This window comes from Poeciliopsis prolifica, unplaced genomic scaffold (genome assembly GCF_027474105.1).
Source record: "Poeciliopsis prolifica strain line A6 unplaced genomic scaffold, Auburn_PproV2 SCAFFOLD014, whole genome shotgun sequence".
NCBI lineage: Eukaryota > Metazoa > Chordata > Actinopteri > Cyprinodontiformes > Poeciliidae > Poeciliopsis > Poeciliopsis prolifica.
The window spans coordinates 8,302,649-8,323,855 of NW_026562389.1; the positions used below are offsets into that span (position 1 = coordinate 8,302,649).

The 21,207-nt window shown below is 37.7% G+C and overlaps 1 protein-coding gene across 1 annotated transcript in view; it reads left to right on the top strand.

The window, feature by feature from the left end:
• Window positions 1-1,541: 1,541 nt before the first annotated feature.
• srrm4 (serine/arginine repetitive matrix 4) overlaps window positions 1,542-21,207 on the top strand; it is a 54,767-nt gene continuing 35,101 nt past the window's right edge. Inside the window, exon 1 of the mRNA XM_055039657.1 lies at window positions 1,542-2,357. Coding sequence (XP_054895632.1) covers window positions 2,149-2,357 — 209 coding nt within the window. The 5' untranslated portion in view covers window positions 1,542-2,148. The remainder of the gene's footprint in view (window positions 2,358-21,207) is intronic.

The following is a 21,207-nucleotide window of genomic DNA, read 5'->3' on the forward strand; positions in this document are numbered from 1 at the left end:
GTTTTTAAAATATAAAAAAAGGTAATGCATATTTTGGTTAAGAGTTTGAAGTCTCAAGTTCTGTAACAGGCAGTGTGGGAAACTGAGTACTTATCTGAAATATTTGTGGAATGTTTTAAAAGTACTGTTAGCAATAAATAGAAGACATTTGTAGGTTGATCAACTGATAGTAACTTAAAAGTGAACTCATACAAAAATAACATGAGATGCATAAGAATATTTCTGTATAATTCTGCTACATCTGATACAACTTCAATGTTAAGTTTTTTAGAACAGGAACATTGTGAAAGTCACACATTTATCGGAAATATCAACAACATGTCATGAGAATAAAAAAAATGAAGAAAACCTACAGGGAGGTTTGGATCAGGCACATGCTCTGACCGACCCTCGATAAGCCGGGCCTTTTGTTATGCTGATTTACTCCAGCCTTTTGTCAAAGCAACATGAAGTGTGAGCGTCCAAGAGAGTAGGACAAAGAAATTCAAAAGCTACAGACACAGACACAGAGCAGGCTGTATTCAAATCTGAAACCTTAATCACACGTAAAATAGAAAACGTAACTCTACCAAGCAGAATGTTTCCACTTCGTGGAAACTTTTATAAAAAATGTATGTTCATGTTTTATCAAAACTGAACAAACTGAAAGAATTAAAGAGGGGAAAAATTATATTAAACATGATGGTTCTTTCACCTTTATGTTTTATTTTTAGCCATTGTTTACATCTGGATTACTAGTGTTCGCTTCTGCTGGGGCAAAATTATGCTGCATCGTCATCATTATTCATCATAAAAGTTGGATAAACTGCAACATGACCATTCAGACGGCAGATATTGTCATAATTATGCATCTGATGTAGTATAGAAAGTGCCACAAATTGAAGTTTTTATTGGGGCAAAAAGATTAGAACTGATATGAATCATATGTGGGGAAAAAAGATGCTGTGCTTAAGTTTTGCTTAATCTGTAAAAAAAAAAAAAACATTTATTTTAATATGCAGTAACTCCTCATTATATTTTGAATTACTGATACTATGAACTCTTCAACATTGTCTTGATTGTGGGAAACCATCTTGGCAACAGAACATCAGTAGCAATATTCGATTCATATTAAGCTAACAGACCAAGTGTGACAACTGTATTCTCAATAGATGGTGGGACGTAGTTTATGGTAATTTCACAGACTTTTCGAGATTCTGTTGAATTTATTTCAGTCTTCATCTGCTCTTCATGATTTTATTTGATCCGATGTAAGTATTTTTTTTAAATTAAATATTGATTTAGAGTTTTTTAAATAAGTGGAAGAAATAAGAAGACGGGGGAGAAGGAGAAGATGATTAAAGAAACACACAGAGATGCATAGAAGTAAGGATGAGAGGTAAACCTAATTACAAAACTAACAGACAAGAACAACACACCCACATTACACACAGAGGTGTCCCTCTTCCCCAGAGTCCAGCCCCCCTTTTGACGTCACCAGTGCAGAGATACAAAACAAGCTTCCTCACAGTTCAGCTCCTCACTCAGCTCTCATTCACGCACCGGCTCACACACTCTTCAAACTCACACACAGACCTTCCTTCAGTCACGCTTGCCTCAAACCTGCTCAGCTGCTGTGGGTGGGAGTACAATCAAAACACAGCTTCTGACTGAGCCATGCTCCTCCATCTGAAGGGAGCGCTTCACATTGCGTAAATCTTTCGTCAGGGGAAATAGAAAGAAGCTCCCCGGACTCCCCGACCCGGACCCCATTCCAAATAGAGCAGCAGATGTGACTGAGAAGGAGAGGCGGAGAGAGAAACCCAATCTGCGCCCCCACCCCGTCCCGTCTTCAAGAACAATACCCTGCCTTCAGCTGGAGAGGGTCAGCCTTTGTCCTCCTCCCCAGGCTGCAGCTCAACTGAAGAGCAGACAGACGCGCTGACTCGTTGACCTGCTGCAGCGAAGAGGAGAGGACGCGGCAAAGCAGCCTGCTGCACTCCACTTGCTTTGATTCAGTACTTGGACAGTTCCAGAGCAACAACTGGAGAGAGAGTGTGTGAAGCTGTCATCAGCAGACTGTGGAGCGTCTGGCTCTTGAGGGACTAAAGATCACATCTCACTTGCAGATTAAAAAAGACAAAAAAAATAATAAGAAAAACCCCTGAGATGCAGACACCATGTTCACTCAAGCTCGACCTCAGTGGTCCTTCTCCGACCCTGGGATCCGAGGGAAGCACAGCCACCGGCAGCTTCCTGCAGCTGGGAGAGAAGCAGCTCTTTGAGAAGTTTTGGAAAGGGACTTTTAAGGCGGTGGCCACACCGAGACCAGAGAGTGTTATTGTGGCGAGCATCACCGCCCGCCGCAGGGTGATCGGGTAAGTTCTCTGAAATGTTCTCACATGTTGCTAAGCTTTAGGAGTTTAGAAAGAAACTCGAACAGGAAATAACTGTTATGTCTTCAAGGATATCTGGGTGTTTAATATACATATTATGAAAATGATCGTATTACAAATTCAAACTGAACATATGCTACATCCCACTGGGGAGGTCAACATGTTTTGAATTTTAAAGGCATTTTTCTTTTGTATTTTTTTGTTCTTTGTTAGTTTTCACACTAAAATGCACATTCTCTTTAAAAACACAACTCAACATAAAGATGCTTGTTGACATTTGGACTACATGTAAGAGTAGTCATGAATTATGAATGAACAAAATGTTGCAAATATCATATTTGCTTTGTGAACCTGCATAAAACGACTATTTGGAGCACAATATGTTTTTGCCATGTCTGTTTGGCCAAAGATTCGTGTGTCATGAATTCAAGTTGTAAGTGCATATAATATATTTTGCCTGGTGCATAGAGTCTCTTCATGCACCCTGACATATGATAGTAGAGTGTATAGAGAGACATGGATCAAGATGTCAGAGGTCTGACGAAATGTGAATTGATCACAGCTATAATTTCGCCCTCACATGATTTTTTTAATGTTGTAGAAACATATTATGTGTACAAATCCATTGGGTATTTTTGAAAAACCCCAGGAGTTGTAGCCCTTATTCTGTGTTGAATGCCTTAAATTGTGCTTTCAATGAAGACTGTTTAAGCATAAATATATAAAAAAGGGTTTTATTGTGATATGATGTCAGTTCGATTTCATTTAAATGGTCAGTATGACATGATAAAAGCATTTAATAAGTTCCATCCATTTACATGAAGAAATTAACCAGTTTTATTTAAACAGGCAATATTGCATGAAAATCAACCTTTTTGAGCTTTACATCATGTTATCATTTTATTCCCTTATCTAAAACATACGCTTTAGGAATGTTTTAGATAAGGGAAACATACCTAAAGTGTTGTACTTTCATGCATGTTTGAGAAATCCTTTAATCTCCTGTGGCAATAATTCAGCTGTGCAAAACGCCTGGTTGGACTTACCGCCGCCTTCAAAACTCCTCAAAACTGCAAGCTTCCAAGCTTCTGCCTCGTAAAGCCTCCCTCACCTGTGACTCCTCCACTTCGCTCTTGCAGACTAGCTAGCAGGCTTTAGCAAACATCTGATAAGTCATCATAGCTCAGTGAAATGCTGATAACATTGTTAAGGGGTTCATAAAGGAGTGGTGTTGTGATGAATTCCTGAATGCAGAGTGTCAGAAAAAGCAAGAGTTTCTTAAAGAAACCAAGACCCAATTTCAAGGCTCTAAGTTACTAAACCAAATTTCTTTTAAGTCATATTTGATTTAAACAGCATTTTCATAATTACAAAAGGTAAAATAGTTACTTGATTGTGCATTAAAATGACACCATGTGACTGGAAAACATATTTCTTTTTTAAAGTTTGAAACTTGAATAGCTCTAGTTTTTAGTAGCTTACGCATCAGGTGTCTTAGTTTTCTTCTGTACCCCAAACACATATCTGCCTTGTTTAAAGGTCATGTGACAGCGTCGTCCTGCCTCTGATGTCAGATCTGTTCCTCCTCTCCTCTGTGTCACGGCTTTGCCTGAGTCTCTATTGAAGCAGCAACCCGTCACGTGTGTGCTGGGACACTTCCATCCATCTGTCCAAAGGTTAGCTATAGTACAGCTGCCTTTTGAGGTGGAACGACGACAAACATTTCAAACTCTTTTTCTGATCATTCTCTTTTTTCATTTCTACATAAAACTATTTACCTGTTTGGTCAGAAGTTGTTCTGCAGCCTCGATGTTTACCTGATTTGTCATCTCTGACAGCTGTTACTCTCTGCGCATGAATGGTCTCTCCATGTGCTAACGCATAAAAAGAGATTCTACTCATAAATATTTTAAACGAGTGTTAAAATATTTGAACAGGCTTATGTAGATATACATACAAATCTAGCAAATGTCTGCCTGGTCGACCTTTAAATGGTTTTGACACTCTATCAACTTCCCCTTATGTGAAATTAGTTATGTTGATGAGGATTAGAATGGTCCATTTCATCTGACATCAGCACTGGCAGTGGAAAGGCACAGTGAACCAAATAATGGGTCTGTAATAGCTTCTGTTACCACAGGAGTGTACCGCTGCACATGGCTTGGTTTGAAAAGATTTTATTAGCTTTTTGGATTAGAGTTAAAAATACTTTTTATTCCTAGAATGCGACTGAACATGTCAGGGCTCCAATCAGACCAAATAGATGCACATCTTTTGCTTCAGTCTGGAACAAATTTAAGTCTATTTTAGGAAATTTGCAAACAACAAACAAAACAGAAAGAAAGCAAAGTAATGTGGCTCGGTAGCGTAAACTGAGCAGCCTTTTCTCAAATAGCCTGAGGTTCTGGAGCTTTGCCATACTGTCTCTTCAAGTTCAGCCTCTCTTGGAAGAAATCTGTCCTCCAGTCGCTTCGCCCCACCACTGTTTCTGTCCGGGTGACAGTGACGATGATGGCAGCGTGGCAGGCAAGCGCAAACATCCCCAGAGAGAACATAAAATGTTGCTAACTTGCCTGGACAGCTCGTAAAAGACAAGAGGAGTGTCCCTGTGGTCCAACGTTTGTTTCAGGAAAGGAGAAGCAGAGGGATCTCTGGGTAAGGCAGATCGTGAATAACGACTAAAAAGTAAAAACAACACACAGAGATTATGGAGACAGGCATGCTGCCTCCTTCCCCTGCTGCACTGTTGATTTTTTGCACAGGCAGAGAGAGCGACTTGGGAATGCTTAGACAATCAGAATGCGTGGCCTTAGGCTTGCTCCTCTGCATCCATCTTTCCAAGAGAAAGCATTATTATTCACTGTGGAGAACTGACGGGTGACGAGCAAATGCACTGAAAGCGAGAGGGCATTATGTACAACAAGCAGAGATGGAAAGAAAAGAGAAGGAGACAGAGAAAGAAGCCACGGGGAGACGCTTCATGTTCAATCAGCATGAGTTCTTTTCTCCCTGCGCTGTCCTCACCTCTCCTTTCCACTCCACTCCTTTTCTCTGCTCCTGAAATGAAATGCTGGAGGGACCCGATGGCCACAGTGGACTAATTAGAGTTAGCTGTCGTCCCCCGTGCCCCTTGCCTCTTCCCTAGGAGTCCCACAGAGAAGAGGAGGAGTTTGCTTTGTTTGTGCAGCAGGTTGGGCTTGCCGTCCTTCATGGGCATCTCTCGTTCAGATTACTGGAGCTCGGGTGCAAATGTCAGCGAGTGCGTTTGTGTGCAACCATGCACGTCTGCTGCGTCTGAGACGTTTTCCAGCAATTGAGCGTGTTTTAAATGAGGGCTTTCAGTGTGGATGTATGGTGAGAGTGTGTGGCTGCTCCGGTGGTGGGGCTTCGTCCAACTCTGTGGCAGATGGCAGGCATGAGTGTCTGCAAAAGGAAGCAGTGGGGTGTGTGTGTGCAACGTTGGAGGGGGGGGTATTCAGGCTTCTTACCTCGGCAGATGCTACTTTAATGAGGAAGAGGGGGAGAAGTGGTTAGAGGGGCTTGTCGAATGACAGCACCAGAGGGAGGATACGGCAGGCCGGACGGAATAGCAGGAGCACTTTTGAGTGGAGAGCAAAGCAATCCAGCTGCAGCCTCAGCATTGACTACAAGTTCTGAATACAGTTGAACAATTAATCATCTGATGAGATATGCAGCCATGATATGGTGAATATCTGTATTTTGTTTTAACCTTATTTTATACATGTTTGGATTAACAGGTCAGCTTCAGCCATTTTAAGTGAATTTACATCTCAAGAACAAAAATGTAAAAATCATTTTGCCTGTTCAGTGCATCTTTCTGCCATCATCCCTCAGCTCCCACTTCTGGCTCACATGCTACTTTACTTCTTATCCTCTTCAAGACTGCATTGTTTGCTGACAAAATTCAAAGTCTTTTGACATTTGCAGCATCAATGCTGAAAGGGACGATACAAGCAAATGCAGACAAACTGTTCTTGCAGCGGGGACAAATGAGTACAAGAAATCGAGTCTGAAAACATGAAGCAGAGGCAGTCAGAGCTCCTCCAGAGAGGAGGCATCTCTGCCTTTCTTGATCTCCCTGTGAAAATGACAAACATGATTTAGTGGCGGATGAGGGGTCTGTCTACCATAACTCTCCTCTCTGCTTGTTTTTCTCCTCTCTTCAGCACTAAGCACTCAGTGCCCAACATGCCTTCCTCTATGTATTTCTCCCGGTTTCGTTTCACTGCGTGTTAACTGGCCCTTCCTGTGTCTGTGTCGTATTACTCTGGGTAATACGGACAATGACTGGCTGCTGAAGCATTCCCACTATAGAGCGGGAGGTGATGCCAACTCCCCGGGAAGCGATTGTACTTATCAACAAAGTGGATTCATATGTCATGCTGATTTCCCAATCCATTAGAATCCCACCGCTGTTGTTGGCTGAACACCCGATGCAGCACTCATGTTTATTTTATGACACTTTTCATTCTGTATATGAGGGAATAAAACAAATACTAATTGGGAGGGTGCATCAATGATGTGAAAAAAATGAAATGGATAATAGCTTTATTTTAATAGAAAAAAACAAAAAAAAATTTGCAGACTGGCAAAAGAATAAACTGACAAATACAAATGATCCCTCCTTGGTTTTGAATAGCAGATGAACATTGAGAAAAATTGTATGCAAATGCACAAAAAAAAAGAAATAAATAAATATTATTATTATTATTATTATTGTTATTATTATTAGACAGTGAGAAAAAATTTTTTTATTTGTTGTATATATACTTATGATTTCATCTGTATGTCGCTAGCTAAAGAAACAAAAGATGGGAACTGGTGACTGCTTGTCATTTTAACACATCCAGTAAGTGTTGCTCTCATATAGACTGTGGTGACAACTACCTGCAGAGGAAAATCAATTAGAATAAATCCAAAGTTTAGCAGTAACAAATACCGCCACCCAGCACATTTCGTCTGGCCAATTAAACCATTTCACAAGAGGTAAAGCAAAACTACTACTTTAACAAACCCTTAAACTGGCAGACAGAGCTGCATCACGTTAATGGAAAAGTCATTCACTGGCTCAGAGTGACTGTAATACATCACTGGAAGAGAGTTTGAATGAGATATTGATGAACGCCAACAACTAAACGATTACTTGAAAAAGTTATCTTTCTGGCTGTTGAAGCTCACGTTGACATTTCCAGATTTCAATCTAATTTCTGAAAGTTGCTGGCTGGGAGAAATGAGTTTGGCTTTACTGACACACCGATTGATTTTGGCAGGCATTACGTTGCTGCTGCGCTAACTTTGAAGAGATGTTTTCAGCTGTTTTAGCAAAATGAGTCTGATGTTTGTGATTAAAAACAACGAGCCCTTTGGAATGGAGAGCTTTGAAATCCTTTTGATTTGCATTTTGCCAGTCTTTCTCTTTTTGTTTTCAGCTGCAGAATGTAGGGCAATCCTGTTTGGGTTTTAGAATTAGAGACTGGAACTGCTCTGAATCTAGTGGTTAATCGTCTGTCTTTCTGTTTGTAACCTTTGCAAAGAGCTACGTATTACAAGTAAAGATTGAGAAGGGGAGAATTTAGCATATATACTTAATTTAGGGATATTTTAAATTGGTGCATGTATAGTGACACATATTATGGGAGGGAATTGGAATTTAGTTTGATAATTCCTCCAGAAAATCAAAGCAGAGAGCTGAGTTTAAACCCTTCCCTTCAAACATCAGCTCAAAGCTGCTGTGAAATTCTCCCTCAAGGAGAACATATTTCCCTTTCTATGGTTCACTTCAGCATGTGAGGAAAACTGAGCAACACACAGCCTTCCACCTGCAGCTGGTGGCACGTGTGCCGCCTATCTTCCTGAAGAGTACATCTTCATTTGGGATGTTTTGTGTAGTCTGAGTGTATTTTCTTTCTGAAGGATTCTCTGCTATGTGTCCTGTAGCTTTGCTGTTTAATCTATATGTCTTGCTGTTCCCACACAGATTAAACTATACGATGTTTTAGATTTTCTCAGCCTGAAGGAACCTCAAAATGATGTCTCCTACATCACTGTCATTCCCGCAGCTGAACCGCTTCCCACCCCCCAAAAGCCGACCCTTTCCACAAAGTGCAGCCTATGCACTGAATGACTACAAGATGACGCCATGCCTGAAGCCAGTTCAGGACAAGGAAAGGTCTTGTGGTTGTTCTGGTGGAACAGGGGCAATGTTCTCTTAGAGGCAGATTTGTTCATACTAACATTTTCATCTGATTTTGCCTAATTGATAAAATAATCAAAGAGGCACATTGAGACAATGACATCTGCAGGATGCGGCATTGAATTTTTATGTTTCTAAAATATTTCTGGACATTCTTGTAACCATTCTTTGTTATAATAAGTTATGCATGTCATGATTTTTCATATTTTTTATGTGTATAAATTTTCCACCAGCAACAATTGTTGCCAAGCATAAAATCCACATTTTCACAAACATTATCAACATAAAATATAATCATTCATAAATATCATGTGTTAGGGAGGTCAAAGGATTCAAATGCAAGCACTTATTTTGCAGGAAAAAAATTGGGATTAAACAGGTTAAGTTAGCCTACATCATGTAATAGTTCATGTAATGTTTGAAATAATTGGACTGTTCAATAATAATTTAATTAATGGTTCTGAGTGCTTTGTACCAGTGTCCTGAGTCTAATGTCGGTGAAGTTGATGATGCATACCGGCAGGTTTTTTTTTTTTTTAATCTGCAATATGAAAGGTTTTGTGATTTTTGCATTTTTCGTCTGTAAAAACTCCAGGTGTTTGCAGTAACAGGTTAATGTGTGTTTGTAGTTTTGCAGCTTTATGGATCTGCACCTGCTGCACTCACTTTGAGATAAAATGTGGGCTGTTGACATTTGGAAAGACTTGAGGCATTTACCTCCATTAACATAGTAAATGAAGTTGATGGATTGCAACATGTGTTTTCAATGCAGATTGCAAAAATATTTACAGCAAGCTGAAGTAAAAAGGAGGATTCTGAACATTTCTGAAGGGTAAAGAATAGTTTATCTGCAATGAGTGAACTCTTTTGAGTTCTTTGGTTGATATAGCTTAAATTTTAATGATGTTGTTTTGAATTTTTACATAAATTGACAATAATTCTTCATTTTAAAAACATGTAATGGTTGTTTTGTGTAAATGCTACACAAATGTTGACTCAGAATAAAATGAATCGTTATGCTTCAACTGCATCCAAAAGGTTATATTTATGTATGTACTTATGCATTGCAGCGAAATCAAATCCCAACAGATGACTGGGAAGAGAGAAAACCTGTTGACTGGTGTTAAAATTAAATCTCACAGGCAAGCAGACATGACCAATTCTTAATGCTTTTATTTATAGTGGGTCTAAAGGAGGAAGACTCACTGATTACATCCTATTTGATGTTCACAAAGCAGAGATTTCCAAGATAAAAATAAATCATGAGACGGCTTTCATCTTAACTGCTTGTCATTTTTGCCTGCAGCAATGAGACAGCAAGAGAAACAACAACAAATGTAAATTGGATATGTGTAAAAAATTTGCCCTTTCACTGAAAAAGTTTTTTTTCTCCCTTTCTGTTCAGGATGAAGTGATTTTCTGACTTTCAATTCAAAATTAATATAGCTCAGTATAACACAGTTTAGGACTGTGTACTAAATTTGTGCTGTGTTTTAAATTTGTTAAAGCATTGAGATAAGACCACTTGCTGTACCACTATTGTAATACTTTGACTCGTTTATGTCTTGACTAGGCTTTTGGCAGTGAAGTTTAATACATGAAAATGATTATCAAGTGGATTCCTGCTGCTCAGCTAATCCATACATAAATCCCAATGTGACTGATAAAAACATGACTAAGCTGACTAACTGCAAATCAGGCCTCACATTTTATTCCAAAAGAATCTTCAAAGTCTTTTGCTGTGATGATAAAGTTTGTAGACAAGCTTTTTTATTATTTTGAAAATTTTGGATGTATTATTTTTAAAACCATGCTTTGCTGCTTATTTGAGTTTAAGCCTTTAAACTCAAACAGTAAAACACTGCACCACCATTTATCCATTGTTACCCACAGGATTGAAAGAAATAGGGTTAGGGTTTGGTTTAGGGTTAGGGTTAGGCTACTTCTATTAAAATAAAAGAAGAGCCAAATAAACATTCTCTATGTGTGCGATTTGTCTACTTCATTTCTCTTTATTTGATTTAATCTGTAATTTTAGGCTCAACTTTTCAATCTTTGTGGTACCATGACAAACCTAAAGATTTATTTAGATCTTTTATAGTTAAAAACTCTGACTCACATTAAATACATTTTAACAATTTTCTTATTAATCTGTTAGTAGTTAGTTCCTGTTTTTCTTGGCTGCCATCTTTGTTAAGATTCAATATCTTCACAAAAATTAGATGCATTATAAATACATGTGAAAATGGTACAATTTTCTCATTCAGCATGCAATAAAATCAAAGCATTAGCTTTAAGTTTTCTTCTTTCAGCAATGTTAGTCTTTTTCTTCAGTTTTATTTTCTTTTTTAATCAAGTTGGCTTATTTCTAACTGGACCCCTAGAGCAGTCATAGTATTCATTATTAAAATGGAAACTTATCAAAGTCAACTCCTCATCACTTAAATTAAATCATTTCAAGGCTGAGTGACTCTCACGTCTCAGCCTCCTCCTCCATTTTTCACTTTCGCTTCTTGGCCATCCTCATTTTGGGAAGACGATCTGCCATTCATTTTAAATTGCCACCATTTGCATAACTGATGCCAGGGTGAAGGGACGCACTGTAGATTCCCCAAATTCAATTGACGACGGTAGCACAGGAATTCATTGGCCCGATGCTTTAGTTTAATTTTTCTGTGCTTTATTCTCACCTTTGTTGTCAATGCTTCTTCTTCAGAGGTGAATGTCTCATGAAAAACAGCTTTGCATTATTTTGAATTTCTTGTTATCATTGGATCAAAGAAGTTGGAAGAATTAGAATCTTTACTTTTTTCAGCTGCATGTCATGCATCAAAATTAAGATAGTTGATGATAAATAGCAGTTGCTGGTCCTACAACTGGTTTCATTGCTTGTGAAAAGATTTTGATGTGGTGGAGAGACACACAGGGTCAGACTGTGGGGCAAATGTCAGAGTGAATCATTGGTTTTGAAACTAGAGATGTTCAGAAGTATTTTTTTTCAAGTCAAGTTTACATATTCTGAAACCAGATAGATGCTGTCTAGTCTGCTGAAAGTAAAACATTTAATTTGTTATTTTTAGCTCAAAATCGTTTGACCATCTAGATGTACAATTGAACGTGCATTGTAACTTTTATTAACTGCTTTTAGGTATTTTAAATGGATAAAATGTAAGATTTGGCATTCTAAAATGTTTTAAAAAACTTATTAGAAGTTTCTAAAAGTATAAAACAGGAAGTGCTTTTATTTTGATGAATGGCCAGCGCCTTAGTAATAATGCAGTGAATGCTTGTTAATGTTGGTGTTTAAACTGATGAATGAGGTTAAAATTATCCACTACATTACCATCCACATTATTCCTACCAAAGAGGCTTTGAGAGAATAATGCATATGACTTTCAGAACAGCAGTTTTATACCTAAAAAAATACTTTTTGTTACAATCGACGATGAAAATACTGGTATGGCTCAGACCGATGAATTACTGCAAATTATAAAACACAAGTATGTCTTACATACCTAAAACTATGTGAGCTTTGCTTTAGCATTGGTTGACGCACTACTGTGGTTAAGGATTTGCTTGTAACTTAGAAATGCAAAGGGCAGAGACAGCTTCCAAAACCCTGTTCATCATTTGGCACTTTCTGGTGTGACTGTTATTCCTGATGACATTCCTGTGGCCGGAGCATTCCAAATAAAACTCACCCGGACAAAAAGAGATGACAGGTTTGTCGCTGCTTCCCAACTAAGAGGGCATACTGAGGGCATGGGGGCATGGAAGGGTGTAAAATCAAAACCTGCTTTCCTTTTACAATACAATACATAACAATGTAATATTAATGTTTCTGTTGTTTTGGGCTCTGTAAAACATCAATTGTATTCCAAATAATGGGCTTATATTGTGGACTAATCAATGATATTTATCACTGTTAGTAAGGATGACCATTTAAAAATAAGGCCAGAGCCTGTGTGTAAATAAATAGGTTACAAATGGTGGAATCAAGGAGCTGGATTTGAATTTGAAGCCTTCTAATCCAACACTATTTGAAAGTTATCCAGCTAATTCATGTTGTACAAACATTTGAATAAACCGCCACTGAGTCTGGCTGTGTTCCCTCTTCCACCACGAGTATGTCAGCTGTTTAAGATGTTTTTTGTCTTCTGTTATGTCCCTGCAAATTATTACCAAAAAAAACAAACAAAAAAAAAACAGCAAGACTGTTCCAAAGGTCTTGCAGTTTTGCTCAAACACAACTTCGCAAAGTCACTTGTGACTCTTCGCAACCTTTTCAAGCAAGCCACGCTTGTACTATAATGAACTCAGTCACTTTAAAAACAATTCCTGCAACTCTTTTGAATGTTTTATACTCTTTAACCAATGAGTTAAAGATCTGAAATATTCATGAACAACCCCAGTTTGTATAAATACTTTGGATTTGCTGTAGTTATGCTTGCAGCTAAAGTGGACTTTGTTTTTCACAAAACGCTTCGGCATTTTGATTTTGTTGAGCACATAATGACACAAAGCATCATGTCAGTGGTTTTTCATCCTGTTCCTTCATGTTTTCAATGCGTTTCCGCTCTGGTTCACTTGATTCTACTGATTGCATCACTTTCTCAGCATGCCATCAAGTGCTACAGAAACCTTTCAGCCTCCTGTTTGTTTGTGTGTGTTTGTGTGAAAAAATCTAAAGTGTGCAAAACTGTGGGTCATGTGGACTGAGAAACACTGCTTTGGATCATTTGTTCTTGCTCATAATGAATCATACTGCATAACTCCAAGATTTTATAAGTGTTATGTAATTTGACAATATGTTGTAACAAGTAAAACATCAAACTTGATTTAAGCTGTATTTAATTTTTAAATGACTGCATTGAACGCTTCAGGAGATTTGAAAACTCTAGAACTCATAAGTGAATGAATGATTTCATAGATCCAATTTAACAAATGTATTGCTTATTATTGTGCCAGTTTGCTCTGATTTTTTATTAATACCTCTATGACATTATTTATATCCAGCCAAAGGTGTGCTTCACATGAATTAGAAAATATTAACACTTACACTCATTGTTGCTTCAGTGTTAATATAATGTCACTGCTTTCTTTACCTGGAGATCTACATTTAAAAATAGAAGATGATGATGGAGGCTGACGTAGACTTTTTCTTTTTTTTAGTTTCAACTTAATGTTTTTTGTTTTGGTTTTTCTTTCACTTTGAGACCTTTTGAAGTGAGTCTTATTTTGCAGAGGAAGTCTGCCTTGTATTCATGGAGTGTAATAAGCCATAGGAAGCCAAAATAAATCCCATTCCGGATCTGATAGATTTTCTCCGTCATGCAAAGTTCAAACTTAAATCCATGCGATGATTATGACGAGTTTTGAGAACTTTATAACAACAGGCTACAGGATGTTTTATTATTATTAATCATATTTTTGTTTTTCTTTTTTCTTTTGATTTAAATTAGCATTTTCAAAGAACCACGTGATAAAATCAGAAATAAAAATCTCCACTTTTTACAGATTTATTTTCTCTTGTAGCATAAATTAGTCTTTGATCAGTCTTTGACTGTTCACCATAAAAAAGTTTAAAATATATATATATATATTATCCTCAGAAGGACTGCCTCATAAATATACAATGGACACAGAGCTTCTCCTCTAATTAAAATGATCTCACAGGGATCGGGGTGATCTGAGGATATTCTAATTATAAGAAACATAATTGATGTCTCTGGTATATGAGCTAATTTCAGTGACTTTCCATCACGATTGATAGAAGAGGCGGGACATTGAGTTTTGCATTGATAAAAGTATCGGTTATCTCTCTGCTCCTGATTCATTTTGAAAACATGAAAGCCTCTCAGATAGCCACGTAATTAAACAGCTATTTTGGGGCATTCAATTTAAACTTACGTTTAGTTGTGCCCTTGTGGAGGATCTAAAATTGCTTTGTCTCAGCGCTGTCTTTGACTGTGACGACCGTTTAAGGAAATCTAGTCACAGTGGAACAGCAGATCTCACTGAAATGAGCGACTCAGAATTAATGATTTGCCTTTGATCCGGCCTGGCCAATGGAGGAATACCTTTTGTCCTCGAATAGATGACTTCCTCATACTCTGGAAGATTCATGAATTATTAAGACTATGCAAGAAGTTTGACTGACTGATATGACTTCTTTAACACTTTCCGAAGAATTTAAAGGCTTAAAATATAAAAAATTCTGAACACTGGATGAAAAAATCATGAGGTTTTATATAGAACATCTTCATTGTTTGGTTGTCTTCTACTGTAGCCCTTATCCGTACTTGAATTCATTTTCAGAGTTTGAACTCCAAAACAGCTTCCACTCATCATAATTTACTTAAATGAACGTTACATAAATCTTTGTATTTAATATCAATTCACTTGTTCTTTTTCAGTTGGAGGAACAATTTAGGAAGTTCAATAAATGATAAAAATGATCATTCTGAATTCCTAAGTCTCTTTCTTTGATTAGATCAGTCTTGCTTCTGTTTTACTTCAGTTCAATTATTCTTAGAGTTTCTAGTTACATTTATTTCTTGTTCCTGGTTATTTGTAGTTATTCTAGTTTAATTATGTTTCTCAATTCTACTTATTCTTTAGTGTTAGACTTATTTCCTGTTCCCTAGCATAAGCCTCCTGCTTTTCCCTCACACCTGAAAACCATCATGCACTGTAGAAACAGTCTACGTCTTTTGTTAGGCGTTCAGTATTTAAGCACCTTATCCTCAGTCACTCCTTTCCAGTTCCTCTCGTCTACTCTTGTTATTCTTCCTCTTTGTTCCCTGCAGTCCTTCCACTCTGGATTTATGTTTGTGTTCCTTTTTAGCTACTTTGTTTTTCTGTAAGTTTGTTCTTTATTTGTTGTTGTTAAAATCACAAAAACTCCATGTGATGTTTCCGCCTGCTGCATTTGGGTCCACTCTACATTCATCGTGACACTTACACCAACAACAAGACATTTACCTAAATGTGCTGGAGGTACATGAAATGTTTGGATATGTATACATATGGTTGAAACTAAAAATGCATTCAAATTAAACATGTGCACCAAGTTCCTGTGCAGTTGTACAGTGGCTCACCATTATCCTCAGGAAAAAAAGGGTTCAACTGCATCAATAAAAGTGCAAAACTAAATTTTAAACCCAAGATGAATGTCTAACTTTCTGACTGGCAATGCGTATCATGAAGCCTCATTGTTTTGTTTAAATAGGTAAGAGAAGTTGCTTTAACTTTTAGTTATTTCAAAGAAAAACACCCAGTTGGATAGATTTTCTTAGAGAAAACTGTAAAGAGCTTCAGGTGACTGACATATTTACTCCTCTTCAGCAAAGTCCTCCACCGCATGCCTCTCTCTCTGTGACTGCCCTCAGTGACTCCTCATCCTGTCAAGAATGGGCTGAGAGAGGCTAGAGATTAGGGGTTTATACTGTATTGGAAAAGACGAATAATCTCACAGACGCCCTATCTTTCTTCATAAACTCTAAGGCGAGAAGACCATCCACCTGCCTGACAGACTGACTTACTCATTGATAAAACACCACCAAGGTTAAAGTACATCAGATTGAAAGAGCTGACTTTAAATAACAGTTTAGGAGCACACCACTTTTCAACACCTCGGGTCATTATTGTGGATAACTGCAATAACTGGGAGCTCTAATCCTGGCCTGAAGCACTCGCTCTTCCAATGCCACATGACTGATTTTACTCATGGATGTGAGATGGTTTTGAAAGGGTCTTTCAAACCTTTCCTCACAGTGTAAAACTCACTGAAATCACAATCAGAGGTGTGCTGTTACAGTCTTTGTTTAATACTGAGTAGAGCTGGGCGACATGGATAAGATAAGTAAGTTCTGAACTGGGTCAATTTTGAGCTCTTGTATTTCCGCACAGGTCCGACTGTTTTAGGTTACAACTGGGGATCAAATCAGTTTGTCTCCCTGTAATAGTGAGGTTTAAATAAGCTTTCTTTTTGATATTTTGTGTTTGCTTACAAAAACAAAACCAAAATTGAGGAGAAGTGTGAATAATTTTTAAAGGCCTTGCAAATTGTTAGACAAAAATGCTGCTTTGATCAGTAAAACATGACTTTGGGGTAGCACTCAATCTTTCTGTCACTGGGATGTCAGTGTCTGAAATTTCACTCTTTGAATCCCTTACTGAACTGGGTGTGAAATGGAGGGATATAAGACAGGCAAACATTAGTAAATGTAGTTAGAAACAGGTCCAGTGTGTTTGTAGGAAAACCTGAAATTTTGTACAACTTTACACAAAAACAGGCAAGCATAACAGCATAGGACACAAACAAAATAACTTATTTTAGCAGCCAGATTACAAAAGACAGATGATTCCTGTGAGGCTCAGTCCAGCAAGTACTCCTTGTGATGTATTGACTGGACTGATGGTCCTTCAAGCACATTTTCAAGTTACCTATTGAGAACCAGTTAAGGAGGAAAAGTCTTATCAGGGGAGGACAGGCCACCTTAAATGAAAAAGAAAGTCTTTCTGTCTTTTATGTTCTACTCCTTCAAAAAATGAGTTAGAAATCCACTCACCTTCTTCCAAACTTTGTCTTCTGCAGTTCCCCGGAGAGGACAACGTGGACTTCCTACCTCTTACTCACTTACACCTTTACAACAAACCCTTTTAAAGTTATTTCTTCCTCAGAAATGCGCTTAAAAGATTTATTTGACAGAAAAGAAATAAGGGTTTACTTCTATAGCCAGAGCATGGCTGCCCGGTTCACTCTTGGAAGGGCTTTTGTTTGTCAGGAAGATGTCAAAAATGTGCCGTTAGGATGCTGGCAACTTTTGAAACAGATGACAGGCTTTGCATGCATTGCCATATACATGCCGCGGGAGATTATATTTGAACACTTCTTATTTCCCAGTTGCCCTGGAAACAAAGTGTCACATTCAATTCATAATATATGGCTTGTTTACCTGTGTTGTATGGCACTGATTCCTTTAATATAGTGCTTAAAATAGTTTAAAATTTAGCATGCTCAGCAAGCCCCCTTATTACGTATCCTGAAACGCTTGGGATTTGTCTGCACATAGAACCAGAAGCAAAGCAAGAACTTACTGTGAACTGCACAAGCGGCTGGGAAATAATACCTGACTTAGATGTCTTATTAAAAAGGTTTTTTTTTGTTTTTTGACTCACTTCCAGTGTATTGTATATCTTGATATATCTTGATTTAAAACTGAAAAAGCAAGATGCTTTGAATAAATCATCAGTGTTAGACACAGCTGATACTTTGCTGTACAGAAACTTATGTTTCAGCAGCAACATATCAGCTGTGCAGCAGCTTATCTCAACGTAATAGGTGGTTGGGCATGTAATAAAAAATGTGCAGCACACCAAAATGGCCACCACAAGAAGTTCAAGGATTTCAACATGACATAAAGCTCAAAAAAGCAGATTTTTCAAAAATGTCCCTCTTTTAGCTATTCCTGCCAATTAAGTTTACCCTTTATTAGAAAATAAATGCTGCTGAATTCGTATTTAGACAAAAGTGCAATTTTTGTTTCACTGCTTAGTTGACCAGTTCCCCCTTTGGTTATTGTTCCATTTGGCCATTTGTATTGTTAAATGTGACCCTCTTTAAAACATTTTAATACAGTTCCTATTGTTTTCTTGGAACCATTTTCATACTTGTTGATCAGAATGTTTGAAATGTCATTAATCATATTGTCTTGCTTTTCCTATTTTAAAGGAAAGACAAGACAAGAGAAAGGGTTACATTTAATAAATTTCTCAAATAAGTTTGATCAGGGGCAATAATTGTGGCCATGCTAGTTTTAAACAAAAACTATTACTGCAAAAACAGGGACATATTTTCAGACTTTACTTTACCACAGGGATCAATAGTTGTGGAGGACATTGCTCTTTATATATGTAATACTCTATTTATTTACCTTGTATCACTCACCACTGAAAGAAGAAACACATTTTAATCAAATTAACAGATTTTTTGTGGGTCTGTGTGTCTTCTGTTAAATGTAACACCCAGAGACATTGCTATATAAAACACAACTTTGACCTTTTGGGGATTATCTTACTTCAATTGAAATCAAATTTTTCTGCTTTCAGAACAACATAATATGAAGACAAAACCTGCCCCCTGTTTACTCATTTCACCTTAACTCCACCCGTCTGACATGTAGAGCTACTTATTACTAATGGGTTCAACATATTTACAGCTAATGCAAAACTCAATTGTAGACACAGAAATTGTTGTGAGCATAGGTTTCATAAGAGCAGTGACAATGACGACAAACGCTTACTGTAGCTGAATTAAAACAATGTCAAATATACATGAGGGAATCTGTTTGTCAGATTTTATTTACCCTCATTGTTCCTTCCGGAGGAACAGAGGTTGTAAAGTTAAATTGATCCCCCCAGGACCTTGACAGCTTTTGCCTTCCCACACATTACAGATAATGGAATAATTCACTTGCCCTTGAGCCCCCTTGCCGTGCCTCCATACAGAACTTCTCATTGGGCTGCCAGCAAATTGAATGAACCTGCTTTCCATAAAAAGGTAATGGACTCCTTCAGATGGCCCTCTAAATAACTGGGACGAAAGGGGAGGTGATATGAACCAATTTATTATCTGACTTTGAAGAAGGTGTGCATGGAGGGTAAGGTCACTCTCTCATTGATCACTGGGTTCCCTCCATAGGGAAATGATTATTCTTGCACCAACAAGGACTCAGATCACCTCCAGTCATGCAGTTTTTATTTATTTATTTTTTTTACATTCGGAGCTCTTCAGTTTAAATCTTTCAGAATAGGCAGAATTAAAATTAAAGCACTTACTCTTCTTTCCCTCAAAAATCTGTGAAAAACTAAAAGGTGCAAAAAGCACAAGGGTAAAATCTTTTACCTGAATGACTTCCCGCTTTTCCCATTTTACCTTGGAGAGAACAAGTTCCTGTTCGGTCAATTGTGATGAACGGTGGGGCTTTTTTTATGTCATGACAACCTGCACTAAACATATTCTGCATGGTGCCACACTGTTAAAATAATGATGCTGGGTTGCAACACAAATCTCCCTGTTATTTGAGAGGGGAGGCAGATGATAAAGTGTTCATCTGGCGCACGTTTCTATTTACTGCCAGCTTGAAGCTGAGAAAAATAGAAATGTTTTACAAAGAGGGATAAATGCTAATAAAATGATATGACAATAAAATATAAATTTAAAGATATATTTGTGGACTGATTTAGCTAAAAACTTTCATAACTACCAGATTTACAAATAATGAATTCAATACTTGTCATTTTAGTTTATGTCAATTCACAACACATTAAATCTTATGATGCTTTACAAGACAGGTAAGCAAAGACTGAGACTCAGTATCAGTCTTTGCGTTTCTTCACAGAGCAGAAGAACTGCACCTGGTCAAAAGCAACCAATCAGAGCTATGCTGTCAATCACACTGGTGAATGCAAAGCTAAATATGGAGGAACACTTTTGTGTTTCAGGGAAAAAGTTTATCTGCCATCGTGTTAACTCGTCTGAGCTTTCATGGCAAACTTCGGTGTGGTGAACCAGCTGTAGCATAGCAGAGAGAAAGCAAGAGGGTATGAGCAGCACATACCAAAGGATGATTAACAATGCTATAACCCTCCTGCTGTCCAGAGAAAGGAGGCAGAGGAGCGTCATTTTCACACATTATCTGTCCCACAGTATAGTAACAAACATTTTTTAAAGTTAGATGCTGCAACTTTAACTAAAAACGTGTGCATGGTGTGTCTTAAATGTGCTTAAAACTGATTTTTAAAGGAATCAACAGGTTCAGCCTCACAGAAAGACAGAGTCAGGTTGTTCCACAGCAGGTGATTTATATCTGCGTATCTGACTCAGGTAATAAACATGTCCTTCATATGTTCCTTTAAGCATAATAACATCTATAGATCATATTATAGACAGACAGCCAAGATGCATTTGGTCAACAGGTTTGAAAAATATAAAACAAACAAATGCATTTTCTACCTGGAAAAAAAACAATTATATAAAAGCAATTCAGTGATATAGACAGATTTAACATAAATGTTAATCCCAAAATGCAGGATATTTTCAAAAATCTATTCCATGTTTTAGCCAGATGGAGTGAACCAAGTGAAATAGATAGAGTTAAATGTTTGATGGTACATTGCTGGTGTGTTTTGTACAAGCTAAAGGCCTGTCTTAAGATCACATGAAGCATCAAGGCAGCCAGCAGCTCCCACACTGATTAGCATCAAGGGGGAGATGTGGGCTGAGGCACAGAAAGTCAGCGGGGGTCTTGATTGCTCTCTCCTGCTGCCGCATTCTTCTTTTTTAAGATGATTATGTTTGACGTGAATGCTTGGTTGTGATGCTTAAAATTTATGTATCAATGTACCAACTCCTCCAGAAATGTTTTTCATGAACAAATCCATACATCCACAATTGTGTGGAGTGGGTGGAATGAAAATACATGTTCCAAATTTTATTGTCGACATTCTTTCTGTGTGTAAATCATACACACAGTGTGGCGACATGATGTGTTGACTAACGTATGTTTGTACTACACATTTTCGTGGAGAGAATGCAGTGAGACAGAGAGAAAC